This window comes from Protomyctophum parallelum (genome assembly GCF_964188405.1).
Source record: "Protomyctophum parallelum genome assembly, chromosome: 4".
Lineage (NCBI taxonomy): Eukaryota > Metazoa > Chordata > Actinopteri > Myctophiformes > Myctophidae > Protomyctophum > Protomyctophum parallelum.
This window is the reverse complement of record NC_139700.1, coordinates 18,328,331-18,348,580: the sequence shown is the minus strand read 5'-3', so window position 1 is coordinate 18,348,580 and position 20,250 is coordinate 18,328,331. Positions and strand designations below refer to the sequence as shown.

At 40.9% G+C, this 20,250-nt stretch overlaps 2 protein-coding genes across 3 annotated transcripts; both read right to left on the bottom strand.

Moving 5' to 3' along the window:
* Positions 1 to 3,043: 3,043 nt before the first annotated feature.
* Positions 3,044 to 7,256, bottom strand: cfap161 (cilia and flagella associated protein 161; the record flags this gene model as incomplete). The annotated part of the gene is made up of 8 exons (XM_083762709.1): positions 3,044 to 3,236; positions 3,550 to 3,623; positions 3,970 to 4,092; positions 4,318 to 4,353; positions 4,630 to 4,711; positions 6,151 to 6,368; positions 6,547 to 6,636; positions 7,185 to 7,256. 8 exons carry the CDS (start codon positions 7,254 to 7,256, stop codon positions 3,044 to 3,046), a joined length of 888 nt encoding a protein of 295 aa, XP_083618835.1.
* Positions 7,257 to 8,345: 1,089 nt separating this feature from the next.
* Positions 8,346 to 16,826, bottom strand: cers3b (ceramide synthase 3b). Of its 2 annotated transcripts, none has more exons than XM_083762666.1 (11): positions 16,720 to 16,826; positions 14,165 to 14,338; positions 13,459 to 13,576; positions 12,739 to 12,857; positions 12,574 to 12,631; positions 11,897 to 11,947; positions 11,685 to 11,777; positions 11,337 to 11,465; positions 9,352 to 9,458; positions 8,918 to 9,071; positions 8,346 to 8,776 (listed from the first exon to the last, which is right to left on the bottom strand). In XM_083762666.1, exons 2-11 carry the CDS (start codon positions 14,335 to 14,337, stop codon positions 8,594 to 8,596), a joined length of 1,185 nt encoding a protein of 394 aa, XP_083618792.1. In that variant the 5' UTR covers position 14,338; positions 16,720 to 16,826; the 3' UTR covers positions 8,346 to 8,593. The 2 variants fall into 2 exon arrangements, with proteins under 2 accessions (XP_083618792.1, XP_083618791.1); XM_083762665.1 differs by lacking the exon at positions 16,720 to 16,826 and adding an exon at positions 14,853 to 14,988.
* Positions 16,827 to 20,250: the final 3,424 nt, after the last annotated feature.

Sequence of the window (20,250 nt, the reverse complement as noted above, 5' to 3'; positions counted from 1 at the left end):
AATTGCAAGTAATACACTTGTTCTACTGCTGCTTACAGTAATGCTGCTGGTTCCAAGAATCACCTGACGGAATCAAAATCCTCTCCAGTGTCAAGTGCAATGACGGCACAGTAGCTTTTAGATCTTTTAGGGGGCATACAGAGGGCACTGTCTCAGGGCAATATGCATAAAATGGCATTTGATTTAAAAACAAATGATGAAATTACACCCCAAATGCAATAAAATAAAACAAAATCGGAGTCATACTGTAGATAGCCAGGTCACTAGTATACACTTCTGATGTGATGTTTGAGGTAAAATCTCGGGCGCATGTAGTTGTACTGCGTTCCTCTTAAACATACTGTACAATCGAAAAGAGTGGAAATCTTGGGGGGAAATGATCACAGTTGTATTGTAAGTGGGCATCATAGAGTGTGGCATAAAGATTACCACTCACAAACGCCAACTGTGTTTATGTTGCTACTTATTACATTTCTTTAATGGCATTTCAGTTTGAGTGTATGTGATGACAAAATATACGGACATCTGTGACCTATTTCTGGTCTTTCAGTTTTGCCAACAGACACAAAGTTAGTCTTGTGAATATCTATGTCAAAGCTCTTTAGTTACCAGTCAGTCATAATAAACCTGTTATGACAGGAAATATGTGGATGTGAATCAGACACGGATGTCTAGTAGATTACGGGTAGCCATGATGAAGAGTACACAACATGAGTAGAGTCAGATCATAGGCCTATGTTTACAATAGGATAGTTGCTTTTCGCATTGCCAGATTGTAAGGATGAATATACAAAGTATACTGACTGAAAAGAATACATGTCAATAATAATAATCATTTTTTTATCTAAATTTGGTTTATCTTCTTCAGAATGTTCTTAATGCAAACCTCAGGTTTAATGGAGGATGCATCAATGCATTCAAAAACGCAATAATTAGTTTGAGGTTTATCACTACCATGCTTCTAATTCTATGATTTGCATTCCTACAACTTCAGAAGGGGCCCTTGATCTGCTATTATTTTATTCACTTTAACAACATTTGACAGTCTGTGGGGGGGGGGGGGGAATCAAAAAGCTCTGCTAGCCTTTATCTTCTTCCTAGTTCTGTATCTGAGGCCTCAAAGTGTTTTCACATCTATAGTTGAGATGGTGTATTTTTGACATACCATCTCCAAATGTATATCTGAGAAATTCTTGTATTTTCTTTTTTTTTCTGAAATTTTGAATAAAAAAATGGATGAGAAATATCCCTTTTTTGTGACTGATTCTTTAAATGGAGAGTCAACCGTGTTTCTCAACCTTTTTTAGGCCAGTGGTCCCTATCCAATATCCCACATAGTCTAGTTAAAACGTAAACTAAACACTGAGGAGTATAAGCTGTGTGTGGCTTTTATCCTTTCATAGTCTTTTCGTGTCCAGCACCAGCAAGGAACTGGATGTGCGCAACCCACCTGTTCTGAATCAGTCTCAATCAGTATCTGGGTTCAATCAGCCACATCACACATCAGCAGTGCGCCACACTTCTCTCATTCAACTCCATTCGCTACCTTACTGAAACACAAAATTAAAGGACTTTTAATCTGGATTGGGATCACTCCGATATCCGATCAGATCAGCACATCCAATCCAAGCTGTAATCTTGTCAAACCCCCCCCCCCAGCCCCCCCCCCAAAAAAAAAAAAAACAGGATTACCTTGATCCAACAGGATTGATTGATTCATTGAAATATTTATTAACAGTTTGCAGAATTACAGTACATTTCAAGCACAACTCAGTCAATACAAAGACTGTTAACTGTGAGTGGACGACCCAATAAAGCATTACAAGTTTACAAGAGGGTCCACCTTGTTCAATTCATCAAAACATTTAGAGACGGCCCAGGCCGTAGCGTAACGGTCTGGGCACCGGACTGGTAATCCAGTCGCAGTGTGCCGCGGGTTCGACTCCCGGACCCGACACGGCCTTTACTGCATGTCATCCCCCATCTCTCTCCCGTTTCCTGTCAGCCTACTGTCTGTCCCTTCAAAAATCAATAAAAGGCGTAAGCCGCAAAAAAATATCTTAAAAAAAAAAAAAAAAAAAAACATTTAGAGACGAACAAATAGACACTTCTATATGGGCCATTCTACCGAATTGGTTCAAATTGCAGTCCCACAATGAAAAATCATAGTATTTAATTGTGGAACCACCTACCGTACCTAAATTCTTAAAAATGGTCTGTACAGGGGGGAATTGATTCATTTTATTTTATTAAAATAACTATCTTTATTCGAAGGTAAAAGTCTATGTTTCGGTAGTGACAAATTTTGGGAGAGGAAAGATATTCCAATACATTATTAAAATACAATATGATAATTGACTGTGCCTTTACTAAATATGTGTCCCTTAGATCTGCAGGTGCAACATGAATATGGTAAAGGTTTTTCCAAAATAGCATACAAATTTCACACAATTTCTAACTCCCATATAGCCAGTGAACAGAACAGGAATTCATCATATAGGAGGTAAAAAGGGAAAAGAAACAGTCAGATTTTACGGGGGCCAGTTTCAAATGGCAGCCGTACTCATGTTTTGTGAATCTGATAACTATGAGTATTACGAATTATGTTCTGTTGTAAGTAGGATAGGCATTTATAAGCTTTCAGCTTCTGCCTATTCCCTTTGATCACCTTCATGTAACAGCTTCCATTCATTGTTGTAAGATTTGTATTTGAAACAGAAATATGATCAAATAAGCTAAACTAAAATGAATGCGTCCCAGTGCATCTGCAGCATGTATCTTTCATGATCTGCTGTTCAGGAGAAAGCAATTGAACATAGAAGTTGTGGCCCTGGAATTTCTTTGCTAAATTCTAGTATTCCATTGTTTTTACAACATTAATAATACATTTCAACTCCTTAAGAGCCACACCAAGAACAAATTATTCATTCTCAGAGAACCCACATTTATTGACATATTTACAGTATATTAAATAAATAAAAAGAAAAAAGAAATTACTCTGCCATGTTTGCACAGGCATTAGTGTGGAATGGATCCCACAGGCTTACATGCTAGGTTCTGTGAGTGGGAGCTCTTCTTCTTCTTCTTCTTCTGCCATCTGTGGACGGTCAAGAAGCAAAAGCGCCTGGCCTGCAGGGTCACATGTTGATAACATCCAGTGGTTGTTGTCCTGTTCGGCTCTGTGGGAGTCCAGGAAGGTGTGGGCTGTCACCTCGTACTCGGTGCCATACGGGGTCCTGCAGAAAGAACTGTCAGCTGCAGCACTACAATGCTGTTTTTTTGTAGGTTATTTTAACCCATTCTGACCTGAGATCAGATTCTAACAATGTCTTCTACATCCTGACAGTTTTCTGAAAAAGCTATGTTTCTATGTCAGTGGTTCTTCGATTTTTCTAAAATAGCAGACCTACAAGCTCGTAGCGCGCCACTCGGTGGCGCGCTATGAGCTTGTAGATCTGCTATTTTTCAATAGCTAAAGCATAACATAATGCTAACACCAAAACGGGTTCCCGCCCAAAATGGGTTTTAAATCGAAAAAGGATAAATTACCATAGCTTCTGGTCATTGAGAACAGCAAGAGCCTGGTTTGTCTTGCAATGCATGATCAGTACTTTGGCATTCGCCTGTAGGGATACAAAGAGGGAGTTACTAAATAAGTGTTAAAATAATATACTGGTGTTTAATTGCTACGCATTGTAAGCTATCTCTGTATAATAGCAAATAGTAATGGTACTATAGCATGTCCTTGACCCCCTCCAAAACACAACATTCCAAGACTATAAAGCACTTATCTAGGTTTACTTTTGTGAATAATAAAACATTAAAATATGATGACATCATTTTATTTATGACCTAAATGGGTTAGGGTTAGACGTATATCTGTATCGTATGTCATGTACATACACTTTAACTTATAACTTTTTGTGACGTAATGATTGGGGAGTAGAGAAAAGAAAGAATCAGACTTACAGGGACGGGCAGACCCTCATATTCAAGCCTCTCCTGGGGGTCAAAGTGCACAATCTTCCACCATGAAATGAAAGAACTATCCTCATCCAAACTCACTTCCTGGAGACGAGACACCTTAGCACACTTTGAATCAGATCACAGTATTTAGGTTTGACTCCTACATAAATGCTCCTGATAAAGTGATAAATAAGTAGGGAGGTAAAATACATTGGCATTAATACATTGAATTGTAATTATTTAAAGAGGTTTGTGGTCAACTATGATTGCTATCCACAAACCGAACATATATGTTGTCCATGTGATGATAATTACAAAATAAGTCCTTAAGAAAATAATGTATTCATTCACCTTCTGAAAGGTCCGCTGGTCACTGGTCAGATACAGCTGAAGGACGAGGGGAAACAATTTTACAACCACACAGTGTTTTTTTTATTAATCCCTGTGGATAAATGTCTCTTCTTGACCCATCATCAGGAACCAGCTCCATCTCTGATGGTCAAGAGCACTGGCAGGAGTATATATGTCCCTAACCCTGATGACTGAGAATGTGATCTATTTAGGTACTGTTCTGTTATAGCCTAGTTAATGATGTGCAAATTCCAGCGCCTCATATTTAGAAGTCCATGATGAGTGTGTTTACTATGTACTGAGGTGACTCACCCCTCCAGCAAAGCCACTGGTTGTTTTCAGAGCAAAGCTTTGCTCAAAATGTAGAGTTGATCCCAGCGGACCACCATCTACACTGAACACAGAGAAGCACTGTTACACATTTATATTAATGTGTGCTGTGAATGCAAACTTAAAGGGATATTTCACTACACAAAAAAGAAAAAAGAAAACAAAAAAACTTTTGGTCATTTTATCATCTACTCAGGCTTATGTGAACACCCCAGACAGTTTTTACATTGCATGATTCAGTATTTGCCCGACGGCCACCAGCCTACTTGGGAACGATGCAACTTGGGAACCTAATAATACCCGTTGTCATAGCACCCGTTTTAACTATCTGTCTGTCCCTTTTGTGCCCATAGCCCATACTGTATATGGAGATCTAGTATGTTGTCAAACCACCCATTTTAACTGTCTGTCTGTGTCCCACATGGAGATCTCTGTATCTGTCTGTCTGCCTGTGTCTGAGTGCAAACTGACTGTGAAAAACTGGTTAAGTAGTGGGGTTGCCATGGCAATCAATTGGCTGAGGCAGAGGCTGGAAATTGCACAGGTGAGGGGACTTAGGCTCATTAGGTCCACTGGCAGAGCCTGACCAGAGCCTTTTGTGGTGGTTCAACTGTGTACGACTCGGTACCGGGCACTGCACTCCCTGCGGGGGTGTGGAACGCGTGTGTCGAATGTGAAGTCGGTGGGGCAAACGGTTCTCGAGTTACATGCATTACAACCGTACACACACACACGCATGCACGCAGACACACAGAGACGTGGCGCATTCATAATAGGATGATAGATTCATCGAAAACACCCAACCTTTTTTCTGGTGACTGATATTGTCCTTCTAATATATGAGCGGTCCATGTTTTTTCATTTACTGTTTATATTTATTTAGTCTCAAGACAAAAAAAATCTAAAAGAATTATTAAAAATAAATGCAAACAGTCAATGAAAAAACACGGCCCCTCGCGTATTAGAAGGACAATATCAACCTAAAAACTGTCTGGGGGGCCTGGGCCATGGCTCAGTGGTCCATGCACCCTGGCTGGCAGCCCAGTCTGGCAGTGTGCCCAGGGCTTTGCTCCCGTTCCCGACGGCCTACACTGTGTGTCACCCCCCCATCTCTCTCCCCATTTTCTGACAGCCTACTATCTATCCCTCTAACAATATAAAATAAAGGCGAAAGCCACAAAAACAAACATTTTAAAGAGGAAAAGAAAATGCCTGCAGGGTGTTCACATAAGCCTGAGTAGACAATAAAATGGCCAAAATATATATTTTTTCAAGTGAAATATCCTTTTAAAGTGATGGTTACCATATACACACATTCAGTAGCCTATATGCTTCACTAGATAAGCAAGTAAATATTAAGTGGAAAGCCCAAACACTACAATCTCTACAATCTTCATGAGGTCAGGTGCCTCTGTGTAAGCATATTACTGTGTGTGTGTGTGTGTGTGTGTGTGTGTGTGTGTGTGTGTGTGTGTGTGTGTGTGTGTGTGTGTGTGTGTGTACCTGGTGATAATGAAGGCAGTACGTGTGCAGGGCTGTACACTTCTTCCCGCAGTGAGTCCACACGGAGCTTGAATGAGAGGATTATGAGCCTTTGACAAGTTATTGATGTCTGCATTGATACTGATTGCACTGCGCTCCCTACTTGGTCCTCCTGTATTCACCAGCATCACAACATCCCCGATGTGCAACCCACCGTCCTTTGAAGCAGACAGATTCACCTGCAGCACAAGGACACGACAGGATACTGTCACCAGTGCAATTATGTAATAAATAATATAATAATTATATTTTTATATGACTTTATTAAATATTATTAAATATTGAAAATACTGTATGAAAGCTCTTGACTGAGGACTAAATACTAATCAGTCTAAATAGGTATTGGCCAGACTTTACCTGTCTGAGAATGTTCTGCTTGAGGAAGTCTACTTTCTGCACTGTGAGCTCTCCCCTGGCTTTCTTCTGCAAAAACTCTTTCAATGAATCCTGCATAAGATTACATTTTTTTACAAGTATGTTTACATAGGATTCTGCTTTGGCATGTAGGCTACAGTGGCAGCCCACTATACTGTAGCAAGTTTCTCAGAGTGGGGTCCAGGGACCCCCAGGAGGCTCCTTGAGAGGGTTCCAGCAGGTCTCCAGCTAAATTGTTACAAGAATAATCTATTTAACCACTTTAACACTATTTTATCTACTTATTGGGCTATTCCACACGTAGATGATCACAGCATGCTGCATTGTGACGTGTTGTGACTGAGATATATGGCCTATATATATTTTTTTTTTAATCTAGATTAATTGTGAATTATTTCAAAAATGTTTAAACAAATCTTCTCTTATGGCCATGGGACTCCTGGTCCCTAGCTGCCTGGCACAAAATATTTTCGTCTATCAAACAATTAAATCTATGAAAAGGTTTAACTTGCAGTTGCAGCACAATTTAAAAAAATGTGTGTCCCTCCCTGCTTCGTTTCTGAAAATGTGAAAAACGTTGAAGACTTTAGAGTTTAGCCTAGTCTGAATTCTTAACAAACCTCTTCCAAGTGTAGGTCTTCGTTCCAGTTCCCGAGGCGCACCTTATGGTGGTAGGTTCTGGTATAAGTCATATCGGATATCAGATGAGATGTAATACTAAAACAAAATTATGGTAGCTTTACTTAGTGTTGTTTTTACCACACACGCATAGTTTGTGTAATGGTATCTATGGTAACACAACACGAACGCTAGCTTGATCCTCATGGAGAAATTAGGTTTCCGCTGATGATCACTAGAGGGCGTTCTAGTCGAGGCCATTGCTGGAAGTGTTGAATCAGTATTCAGACTGAGGTCAGGTGGCGACACCCAGAGGTCTATAAGGGTTTTACACGAGGTCCCAGCTAGGTCCCAACCTATATTTTAGGCGAGTGGTTTTCAACCCTTTTCATAATAAGGCCCATTATTTTTTTTCCAGCATTTGAGCCACGGACCTCTCCATTCAATGAGATTTAGCCTTTCAGACCCAAAATAAACGATTTTATTGATGTGGTACATTAGGATAGATAACTTCTTGTAAATTGAGTAATGTAGATGTTTAACAATAATGTAACTCTTGAGCCAAGAGGACCACCTGGAACACTCACGATCCAGTAGGATTCTTGTTTGTGCTGGTATTCTTTTCCGTGACCACCTGGAACTCCCTCAAGGACTGGTGGTCTGTTTTAGGCTATGGTCCCAACTCCCCAGCCAAAATGAGGTTTAATTTAATTTAATTACATTAACTTGAAATTGACTATTCTAAAATTAGGGTATATTTTAATTAGCCTGGCTAATAAGCCAGACTAATATCACACAAGTTGACACAACATTTGCCAACGGCTGATTCGGTCTGGCTTACTAGCCAGGCTATATTTTAATATCACCCACTCTTGATCAATTTATAAAATTATATTATTTAGATATACATTTTAAGGAATGCCTTTAGGAAGAGCATTATGGGGTCTAGCAGCCAGACAATGTAAATATGTTTCTTAAATCTTATATACAGTTATTCATATTATATAAACAATTAAAATATAAACAAATAAAAAATGTTCAAATAAATGTTTCCTAAATGGCAAAGACGACCAAATATCAATATGTACGATTTATTGAAAAAAAAAGTCAAGTAAAGAAAAATATGAAAATCCTGTACTCCGGTCAGGAAACAGTTCAACAACATGAAAAAGAAACACACAAAGGGTGTGTTTAGAGTTCATTAACATCAATAGATTAACACTGCTAACTTGCTCCGGCAACCATGCAATTATGACTCGAACAACATCGTTCAAAGTTTATCTCAACATCATTCTGGTCAAGTGTCTTGGCTCCTCTGATGTCAATGGGTAATTTAAGGTCAGCACTTGACTCTTGCCAACTGCTGGCATTTGGGTGTGTGGTTCTCAGACTTCATTAGTCTCTCCGTTTGTCATTCGCTGTCTGTCCGTTGGCACGACCTCCGTTTGTCATTCGCTGTCTGTCCGTTGGCACGACCTCTGACTCCATAGGCATTTTTGTCACTCAGCCCATTGTTGCGCTTCTCCAGGGCGTCACTCTCATGTTCCTCTTCACTCTCATCTTCCTCCTCGTCACTCCTCTCATCCCCTTCCAGCTACGAAACCGAGGAGAGACAAAAGAGAGACATGGACAAAATGTGAAGGAGTACGAAGAAGGAATGTTGCTGGGACAATAAAAAAAGACATGTGTAACGTATATTTTTGCTGCAAAAGTATGCACACAAACAAAACAATACCTGGCCGCAGACGGACTTATACAACATTATTGCTATAAGAACGGCCCAGTAGAGGTGAAGAATTTGCAGCACAAACAGCATGCCGTTGAAGAAGTAGTAGCCAAAGAAGGGAGGATGAAACTCTAGAGGGTAAACCCATGTACAGTGAATCAACCTGGGGAAGATGACATTAAACAGACACATATAACTTTTATTTGCATAGTATTTTTAATAACAGAGCTTTTGCAATAAAATATAAGGCAACACCATGCAAAAAAACGTAAAGCAAGTCTAAATGAAATAAGATGTAGTGTATGCAGTGTAGAAGGGAGTACATTTACTTATTTACTTCATTAAGACGTCATGTAAAAAGAAAAGTGGGCTAAATGTATTGCAAGTATAGAAAGCTTCTACAATAGGTTTTTATTAAATATTTTGTTGTTAATGTAACTCACCAGAAAGGCAAAATGACAAGTCTTGTCAGTATAAACAGGAGTGTGAACACCATGAAGATGACATTGGCAGCCAACTTCCACTTGAGATAGAATAACATTTTTGAAACCTGTCAGACGATGAGGGAAAAGTGGTTATTCCTTATTCATTGATGTATACATTTTGAGGCATTTCTCTTTAGCTTAGTGGAGAGAAGGACTTGCAACACAGATCCTTGACCCAGATTTGAGCTCATTTTGACATTGCAGGACATGGGCACAAGGATTTCTTGAAAATGCAAAGACCACCCACACATTTATCACAAGCACCAACCAACACCTTTACTGTGTGGGTGTGTGTGGTCTAGCGTTCAACAAGCCCGTCCACCCCCGAACAAAGTTCTTTGTTGTTTGGAATATGCGGATATTAGTTGTAGGCAATGAATCCCCCCACAAAGTCTGTGTTTTGTCACTACTGTTCCACCCTACTGGCACATCTGCCAATGCAGAGGCCCCAATGGGAAGACATTGCTCGTAGAGCATTCAACAATCCAAATCAACAGGCTCAGAGTCCGCCCCAGCCCATAGGAGCTGCTGGACTGCCTGGCTTCCCTCACCTGAACATGGTCAACTGTGTTCCCAAGTTACCTGTCTGACAGTTCATAAAATGTTTGCTGACCGGCTTGGTTTGTGGGGGGTGCGCATCATCATACAAAAACAAAGTTGACTGGCCTATGTCTTTTTCAGAAATAACTGGGAAGACTTTAGGTAAACATGCAGAGTGACGCATTACTTTACCTGGGTTAAATCATCTTCTGATACTTGAATGTTTTGACATGAAATAATAATGCCGTAGTGTTTTATTTAATCAGTTCGCGAGCGTGATCAAATTATTCTGCCTACACATGCAACGTTTCAGGACGTGGTCTGCACCATTTTGAAATAGGGATAAACAGTCAGTTGAAACCAGCACAGAAGTCATTAAACTCACTAAAGTTAAATTAATGACTTAATTAATGACTTTAAGTCAATAAAGTTTTGACTTTTAAGTTTTTAAATGTAAGTAAACAAAAAGGTTGGTGACAGAGTGTCCATACACACTCCTCTTCTATCCGGTTCCTTTTTGTGGCTGGAGAACAAGGAAAACGTCCATTTGGGCGTCCCATTTTTATTTGCTGCTGTATTTCCAGTTCCAGACACTACAATACCTGACAATAGTGTTGCTGTAGGTGTGGCCCGGTGTGGCACATTTGGCCACGCCAGGCCACCCCGAAATACCTGTATGTGTTTCTCAAAAAGAACAGGCTACAGCTTGTTGTCGTTATGCTGCTGCTCACTGAACACAGGTGAATGGTAAAGACACCAATGATTTGACAGTGATGTCACCGTTATGCTACACAACACGGAAGTAAGACGGACTCTAAGCCGTTTATAAACCCCAGTCAGTGACGCGTCGCTGACGAATCCTTGGCATCTTCATTTAACAGAGTCAACTTTTCAACCTTCTTGCGTATCGTTCTAACCACTAGGCCGTGGTAGTGAACAGTTAAGGCCTATTCATAGTCTGGATTTTCGGTGGTGAGGTGACCACCGCTACGGTGGGGAGCTGACCACCGGAGCTGAAATAACATTGAGCGGTGGTGAGTAAAAACAGAGAGAAGGGCTGGAGCGGTGGCAGTGGTTTGCTCTTCACTGCGGCTCGTGACGTCATGTTGTAGTTCGGTGGTCACCTAACCACCGAAAATCCAGACTATGTATGAGCCTTTACTCCCCCCGCACGCCACTCGAGCGTCCATGATGATGATGCCAGTAGTGAAAGTATTGTCTCGAATATAAGACGACTCTGATTATAAGATGACCCCCATTTTTCAAGACTCATTTGTGGAAAAATAGCATTGAATGTCAAATAGTCTAGTCCCCGATTATAATACGACTCTTTTGTTTTAGGATATTTCCATTGGTCTTATATTCAGGCCAATAGGGTAAGTCACTGCGAAATTGGGCTTTACCTCCAGAAATATGTCCGCAGAGTCATGCGTTACCATGACGAGGGTTCCAATGCGGATATAATTAGAAAACCAGGAGAAACCCAGCAGGGTCAGTGTGGCTATATGGTGGAGAACCTGCTCCATGAAGTCCTAGACACAGACAAACAAAAACATGCACTGTACATTATTTGAAAGAGTGACATTGAGGGATTCATTACTTTAAAATGTTGGTTAATGAATTTATGAAACCTGTATTTCATATACTGTGTTTGAATCAGACCCAGGAAACCAAATAATGCAGAGTGCTTTCAAATTAAACTCTTTCATTATTGTCTCCGTTTGAGATACATACAGTAACAGTGCACTGACCTTCCGTTTCACATCACATGTGAGGCTTAGGAGCAGAGAGAGATAGAAGCCCATTTCGATGAGGTAATACCAGTACTGAGATGGCAGCATAGACTGCATGACAACACAGACATAGACATATAGAGACACACATGTCAGCACTAGATTAAATCACACTTGAAATACTGTGCAACCTTTTTATGGAGAGAAATTCAGTGGACTTCATCTCTTACCTGTTTAGGGAAGCCTTCCCAAACCTCCCTCAGATTATAAAACCAAGGCTTCTAAAAACACACAGAAGAACAATATGAGGGAGGTGATGATGAAACACATTTAAAAGCAGTGCTGGAAATCGACATGCTCATACATGTTAGCCTAGTACAGTGAGTACACTTCATCAACTGTCAGAGAAAGTGTGAGAAAACCCTGCAGTATGAGAGGGGGGGGGGGTAGAGAGTACACTATTTTTTTTGAGTGATGCAACCACTCTACAACCAGCAATGTCCGTGCGTACCTATGTATCATTGGTCATGAGCACGAGTATATGACTTATTAGTACCAGTAGGGGGCGCCAGAAACAGAGAGGGATAGTGCATGCTGTGCATGCTGAGAGAGAGCGAGAGAGAGAGAGCGAGAGAGCGAGAGAGCGAGAGAGCGAGAGAGCGAGAGAGAGAGAGAGAGAGAGAGAGAGAGAGAGAGAGAGAGAGAGAGAGAGAGAGAGAGATGCTGTATACTTGATATTTAACCACTTGAACCCCAGGATATTCCTTTTCTGGAGGGGAACGTTCTCCAATACTAGCCACAAAAAAGAACTGAAGTAGAGTGCAACTCAGGTCTGTTCGTTTACCCAAGTCTAGAGGGTCTAACTAAGTGATTTAAAATATTCAGTACTAGTGGCAGTGATACTCACATCATAGACAGCCAAGATTCCCCCGATGAATGCAAAAAAGTAGAATGCACATCTCCAACTGTGAACAGGCAGACACAATGTGAGCACACAGCAACAGATGCTCACACTAATGTACAGCACACATGCGTATAATTATGTACAAACAAACATGCACAACATGCTGACCTGGCTTCACGGAACTTTTTGCGGAGGCCTGGTCGCTCCAGGTTCCTCCTTCGCCTAAACCATATTTGAACTCTTCTTTCTGACCAGCTGGTCTTCTTACAGAGAGAACTCACATCAGCCTGAGACACAAGAAGTGAAGGGATTTACTGGTACCTGCCAGACTGCCACATTGTTTCCACCTACCATGACATGGCTGTATTGTCCTGAAACAGCACTTCACTAGAAGATATAGTGGCAGTGGCATATCCTAATCTTGCATGATCAGAGATTTCTGCCTGATTTGGGGAAATCCCAATATGAGATGAGTCATATTTAACAGCAGTAACAGCGACAATTATTTCCATTGCTTTTCTTCACAACAGCGAGAACGAGAAGCTCCCTCATAACCACTTGAACCCAAGCATAGTAGCATCCCTATTCTGGGGGAAATAAATGCAAAAGAAAAATAACTGATCTACAGTATAAGCTCACAATGAATCACATTGCCCCAAGATTTGGTGTACCAAGTACAACGGCAAAGTATTCTTGGCAATTACTGGATGCCACTTCTAACAACTTTTGCATTACTATGATTGCCTTTTTGTACTGCATTGGATTGATGCCAACAGATTAATTTCGTTGTACACTTGTGTCCAATGACAAAATAAAATCCATCCACCCATCCAACTGAATGTCCAGTTTAGAGGGCTTAACAGTGGTAGAATAAAGTGGTTAACATACTTGCGACGGGGCTCGTGTCTGGTGGTGGAAGTGTTGTTCTAGGATGTGGTTGGGCTCAGCTGGGAGACGCACTGCATCCCGGATTCCCAAAACCTTAGCCAGAAGATCGCCCACATACCTAGAACATCAAACAGAAGAGGGGTGAGAATTAAACTCATTACCGATTGCTCGGTCACATTATCTTAAGGTAGCCCATTGCATGGCAATGAAAATATTTATATTTTCCAGATTTAAAATCTAACAAAAACTTCTGGCAGGCACGTCTTTTGGTTAAATTATTGTCTGGGGATATTTTCTCTATGACTTATTGAAATTGAAATTGAAATTGAGAAATATTGACCGATTTAACATTCAATCAAGAATTCTTGGCAAGCCCGTATCTTGGTTGAATGTCCAACACTCAGTGTTGAATAAAAAAACCTTTCTACGAGACTAAGGATTCGTTTATTTCTTATTTTCATACAGACCTTTGGGTCTGATCTCATCACCGGACAAATTGGTGAGTGAAAGATTATGCATTATAAATTGAATCTTCAATGTGATCTTCCTCGTCTGAGACAGTGTGTACACATCGAACCTGTATGGGCCCCACTTGGTTCCATGTGTTGGACCTGTACGTAAGTCTCAATATGGTTCCCAACTATAAATCAAATTAAACCACAAATCAATGTGAGCACACACACACACACACACACACACTCCTCACCTCTCAAACAGGTATCTGGCGAGGAGCAGACCCAGGGCACAGGGCAAAGCAGCATAGAGATGAGAAGGTTTGGCATAGACCAGTCCATCATGGTCCTCTAGATCGGACCAGGTAATGTTACCTGGTAGCCATAGACGCTCACACCAGAACCACTCAGTGACTGACTCCAACATGCTGCCATCAAACATGGAACACAAAGAGAGGGTTACCCTTTGAACACATGAGGGATGTTGATAGCAGAGGCCAGAGCCCCTTGGCAGCACGCGTGTTTATGCAGAATTCTGCATTTAACATGCCTCACAGACAGTCGCTTTCTGTGTTTGTGGTGGTTGTAAAGCGTACTAGCCTAGTAACACACTAAACTTTGCTGCTATTAAACTTCCATGTGGACTGGAGCAGGCGGAGGTTTAATTCGACTTTTAAGCCGCCTGGGGTCCCTCTCTGTCGGGTCGGCACGGAACTTGCATTTTCCCCTGGCAGGCATGCACAACACCTAATTGTTATCATCACTGATCCCGTATCCACAGTTGTTTGGCATTTAATCAATTTCCAAAATCACTAAGCTTAAAAAAATAAACATTATACATCACAGTTGTGCAGTTTTGTTTTTCAGAAGAGCCTTTAACAAATTATAGTAGCCAATACTTTTTCTCGTCAAGTCTGAAAAAATATGTTAAAGAACACATACTGTATCGGGAGGTTGAAGATAAATCAGAACTGAGAGACGGTTATCTTTGTTGAAATGACTGACGGTCACTGCAAACGTTAGTTGTTATGCTCTTGTGATTCGCCGGAGATCAGCAAGGATTGTGGGTATTGTAGTAAACTAGGTAGCCATGGTTCGCTCGTCCTTCACGAGGCGTCATGGCGGAACTTATTTGCTACATTTACAAAGTTAACGTGTAGTCGTGTACATAAACGTTCAGTTTTCAAACATAAAGTGCTGCTGCTCATCCCCGGATGTTAGAATTGTGCACGGGCGGGCATTAGCAGCCGTGCAGTCCGTATTATTTAATAAAAAGCATTTTAATCCGAACGGTGGCAATTTTCAGAAAATGTTATAATGTATCAGGGTGCAATACACCTCCCAACCGATAAAGGAGCGTATTGAAAGCATACAAATAGCTTGAGAATGTGGCCGGCGGTCGGATACAAATGCCTTTAATTGAACAATACGGAATGCAGTGGTGCTAATTCCCACCCACGCAAAGTTCTAACATCTATGGCCCCGGGAGTCAGCACGTTATATTTGAAATCTGAACGTTTATGTTCACGTTACATTTGTAAATGTAACAAGGCGCTCAAAACAGGGGAAGTCGCATCATGACTGTCATGATCAGGATAGGTGGGCAGAAAGAGTGGGCACCTTCTGTTCTGTTCTTTCCAAAATGTTAAAGGACCACTTCACCACTTTTCAACCTGTTCATGATAGGTAGTACTTTCCCCCCTTGGTCTGTGAGGTCCGTGGGGCAGTTCAGAAACCCATCCACCAGTGACAGTGACAGTGATCATCGTTAGACAGATTTTTTTTTAAACAAGATAAAAAAAAAAAAAAAAATCTTTTACATTTTGGATAAATTAGCCAAATGTACCTATATGCCATTTCATGTCATTTAAAAAAATGTAAATGGGCAAATATATATTTTGATTTCTTTATTTTACCTAGCTAGTCTGGAACCAATGCCCGTAGACACATTAACTACACTGTCTTTTTATATTGATACTTTTAGTTTTTGGCAAACTTTTTTGGTTTATCTACACTTTATCAGCCATTACTACTATAGTAGCCTACCACACCTGCATTATAACCTTTATTACCTACTTGTATCATTAAATGTTTGCACAGACCGCTGCACCATTTCTCACAAATTCTAATCTTGAGATAACAGAGAGAGGTTGAGGTGACACTGGAGTTGGTAACAACTTCCTATAAAAGGTAAATGGAGCATTTATTCACACACACATCCATACACCAATGCCGGAGGAAACCATGCAAGGCCCCAACCTGCACGTCATCCGGAGAAATTAGGGGTTCAGCGTCTTGCTCAGGGACACTTCGACACTGGGGATTGCCCAGAATCGAACTGGGAACCTCCCATCCAGCTACTCTAACCCTGAGCCAGTGCCGCCTCAAAGGGCAAGAGATAACAAAAGGTTGAGGTGACATTAGATTTGGCAATGATTAAAGATAGCGTAATGCCCCTCCTGTGGACTCTGCCCATTATTTACAATGCAGTAAACATTGCAAAAACTATTTGCAAACTGCAATTCTCAACATGGACATATTAGGATTGTAACTAATGTTCAAGTCAATTACAACCACATGGAAACAACCAACATACCTGGAAGCAATGTTGCCTTTGGGACAGACAAGTTTCAACAAGGGGCACAGAAGAAAAACAAGAGGTACAGTAGATTATTATGTCATGTGTAAAGAAACTGTGCCAGCGTCCTTTGCCTTCACCAAGAGGCTAATATTCTACAAAATTACTCTTATCACTTTTACCATGCCAACATGCCTTTACAAACAAGCACACACATATACCCACACTCACCTTCAGAGCAGTGTAGATTGTGGCAAGCCAGTGGCTGCCAGCTACAACAATTGATATAAAATCCCACAGAGTCCTTATGGGAGAATATTCAATGATTGTGTTGCTTCAAACACACTGGAAATATACGTAATATATAAATATATTAACATGCTCCTTCCATTCTCCTGCAATGTTGATTTTATGTCCAAGGTAGTTTATGTCCAGGTATGAGGTATGTCTCGTGGAGAGCCTATATATAGAGGTTTCAAGGCTATGGTGAAAACTGGGGGTGTGTCTGTTTTGGAGTGGTACCACCGGTTCCCTACATTCCTCCTTTCGTACAAGACAGCACATTTGGTGTTTTTTACCTCTAGGCCTGACCATTCTAAAAAGCGGTCTGTCCTGGAGAGCATGTTTTTAATTGTGCTCTTTAGGCCATATTGTGAGGTCCCTTTTCTTTCAGTTTCGTTCCCGCATCATGGGCACTACACATTCAATGCATTTTTTCATAGATAATATCCTTCTGGACTTTGGGTTAAAAGTTCTACTCATAATATCCTGCAGTATTTTGCCACAAGCCAGAAATGTATATAACCAAAAAACGAAAATCTTGTGCTGCTGTTTTTGTACTGGTGCCTTAGTTTACTCATATGTGAATCTAGATCATGAAATGTAGAAAATTTGTTAAAGAAAATGCTTCAACTTAAGTGATTGCACACAGCACAAGAAGCATACACATAGTAAATGTAGCCAAAAGCTTATATTTCATACATAAAAATTGCCACAACCTACTGTGTAATGAAAGGTAGAAAAGAAAAGCAGTGCACCTTGGCCCACAAAATCTACAAATCTATCAAATTGTTACCACACCCCCCTGAATAATGCAAAGAATGGACAAGACTAAAGACAAATGCAATAAAGGTCAGAATTATTACAACATATGGTATGAAACATTTATTCAAGTATCACAAAGCGTCACAGCATCTGACATTAATGTACAGATGGCGACCTTTGGGGTCGCCATCGCAACCTCAATAGCTGCTAACTAAAACTGTTTTGGCTGTAAAACCAGATGAGCTACACATGCAAACTTTGTGTCTGTCATGTTTTTGGACCATTACATTAATTTTGACAAATGTGGTGTCTATTTTAAACACATTGAAATGCTCTGATGTATGATTACATCTATCTAGAACACTCTAATATACACATTCTTATTGATACAGATAGGAGTATTAAATAATGAATGGACAAAATCTCTGTACGTGCATATACACGTCCATCTAGTAGACGTATCTCGAAAATCGTGTGTTGCTGCTGACTACAGGTACATTTTTATGTCCGATGTCGAGTTGATTGGATAGGTAGTTGTCCAGAACCACCTACAGTATGTACGCCCAATCGCCCATACATAGGTGTTGGCGTATTGTATAGTATAGTATAGTATAGTATATAGTATAGTATAGATCTAGTCTAATGCCTTCATTAGAGCTATGGGACTGTTGTCTTCCTGCACTCACATGAAATGCAGACCAGCCTCTCCTCTGTTGCGGAAATATAAATACGTTTTACCTATACTCACCAATACAAAGGCGGCTTGTGTTATTAGAAAGCCTACTTTCCACTCTGAGCTCCCCACCACATGTATAAAATCTTCACTCACCGATGGTGAGTGACTACATTGGCCCCCTTCAGTTTGCATACCAGGTGGACATTGGGTTTGATGTTTGATGATGTCATCTATTCTACATGCTAAACAAGGCCGGCATTCACACACCTTGACACCCTGGGCAATAGAATCAAGTTAGAATCAAGCTTTTTTAAACTTCTCCAATGTCTTCAAAACTATCCAGTCACAGAAGCTTGTATTGAGGGGGGGGGGGGCATGGTTTGGTGGCATGGATCTAAGATCTAAGAATCTCTCGGGCAGACTGCAGTATGTGAGACTGCAGGGTTGTCTGTTCAATCCAATCCAACCCACTTTATTTATATAGCACGTTTTAAAACTCAGAGTTTACAAAGTGCTGTACAGGAGAAAAAAATAAAGTGCACTAAAAGTACCACACAGAAAAACAACTGAGACACATTACAGAAAAACAACAGAAAACAATAGCATCACAGTGAGACAAACATATACAAGGACCGATGGAACTCAAGCAGGGTTAAAAGCCAAGGTAAAGAGGTGGGTCTTTAGGCGAGATTTAAAGGTCTCGATGGAGGGGGCCAATTTGACGTGGGAGGGGAGTGCGTTCCAAAGTTTGGGGGCTACAACAGAAAAGGCTTGGTCGCCTCTGGACTTTAAGCGGGTCTTCTTTGTGACCCTGAGGTTTAGCTGGCCCTCAGACCGCAGTGACCTAGAAGGAGTATAAACCTCAATAAGGTCAGACAAATAAAGAGGAGCCAGACCATTTATAGATTTAAAGATAATAAAATAATTTTAAAATCCACTCTGAAGCGGACAGGGAGCCAATGAAGGGAGGCCAAGACAGGTGTGATATGCTCACGTCTGCGAGTACCTGTGAGTAGACGAGCGGCTGAGTTTTGGACTAGCTGGAGTCGAGCAAGGGAGGCTTGGTTTAAACCAGCGTACAAGGCATTATAGTAGTCCAACCGTGTAGATATGAAGGCATGGATAACCCGCTCAAAATCGCTAAAAAATAGCACAGACTTGATTTTGGCCAGCAGCCTCAGATGATAGAAACTAGAGCTAACTACCGCATTGACCTGTTTGTCAAGTTTGACGCCAAGGTTTGAGACCACAGGTTTCACATATGGCTGCAGGGAACCTAGGTCAGTGGGAACGATACCAGGACCGCTAGGTCCAAACACTATAACCTCCGTTTTACTTTCGTTGACACTTTTAAATTAAGAGCCATCCATGCCTTGATGTCACTTAGACAGTCAAGCAGAGGTGTCAGGGAGCCGTTATTGTCCTTTTTAAGGAATCATCCGCATAAAGGTGATACGAAATGCCATGTTTCTTAAAAATAAGGCCAATAGGAAGTAGATATAAAGAAAGTAGAATAGGCCCAAGGATCGAGCCCTGGGGGACTCCAGAGGACAGGGGGGTGGAGGACGATACGAAGTCACCAAATTTAACGGAGAAGCATCTCTCCGATAAATAGGAAGAGAACCAGGCTAAAGCGGTATCTCTGACACCAACACAAAGCTCCAAACGAGATATGAGAGTATTGTGATCGAGAGTGTCGAATGCAGAGCTTAGATCTAGGAGTAGTAGGATCACAGAGTCCCCAGAGTCGGTGATCAATAGGATGACATTGAAAACCCTCAGCAACGCTGACTCTGTGCTGTGAAACGCTTTGAACCCAGATTGAAAAACATCAAAAATGCTATTAAGCTGCAAAAAAGACTGGAGTTGAGACAGCACCGTTTTCTCAAGGATCTTAGAAATGAACGGAAGCTTTGAGATGGGTCTGTAGTTAGATAAAATAGAGGTATCCAGACTAGGTTTCTTTATCAGGGGTGTCACCACTGCTGTTTTAAAGTATGCTGGTACAATACCTGAGACAAGGCTGCTATTTATGATAGCAT

What these genes read in the sequence shown, in the direction of transcription:
- cers3b (XM_083762666.1), bottom strand. Translation starts at nt 14,337, where the DNA reads ATGTTGGAGTCAGTCACTGAGTGGTTCTGGTGTGAGCGTCTATGGCTA. An exon ending in GCCAGATACCTGTTTGAGAG is followed by an intron (nt 13,577 to 14,164) that starts GTGAGGAGTGTG and finishes TTGATGTTCTAG; the next exon opens with GTATGTGGGCGATCTTCTGG. An exon ending in CTTGTCATTTTGCCTTTCTG is followed by an intron (nt 9,072 to 9,351) that starts GTGAGTTACATT and finishes CATCTTCCCCAG; the next exon opens with GTTGATTCACTGTACATGGG.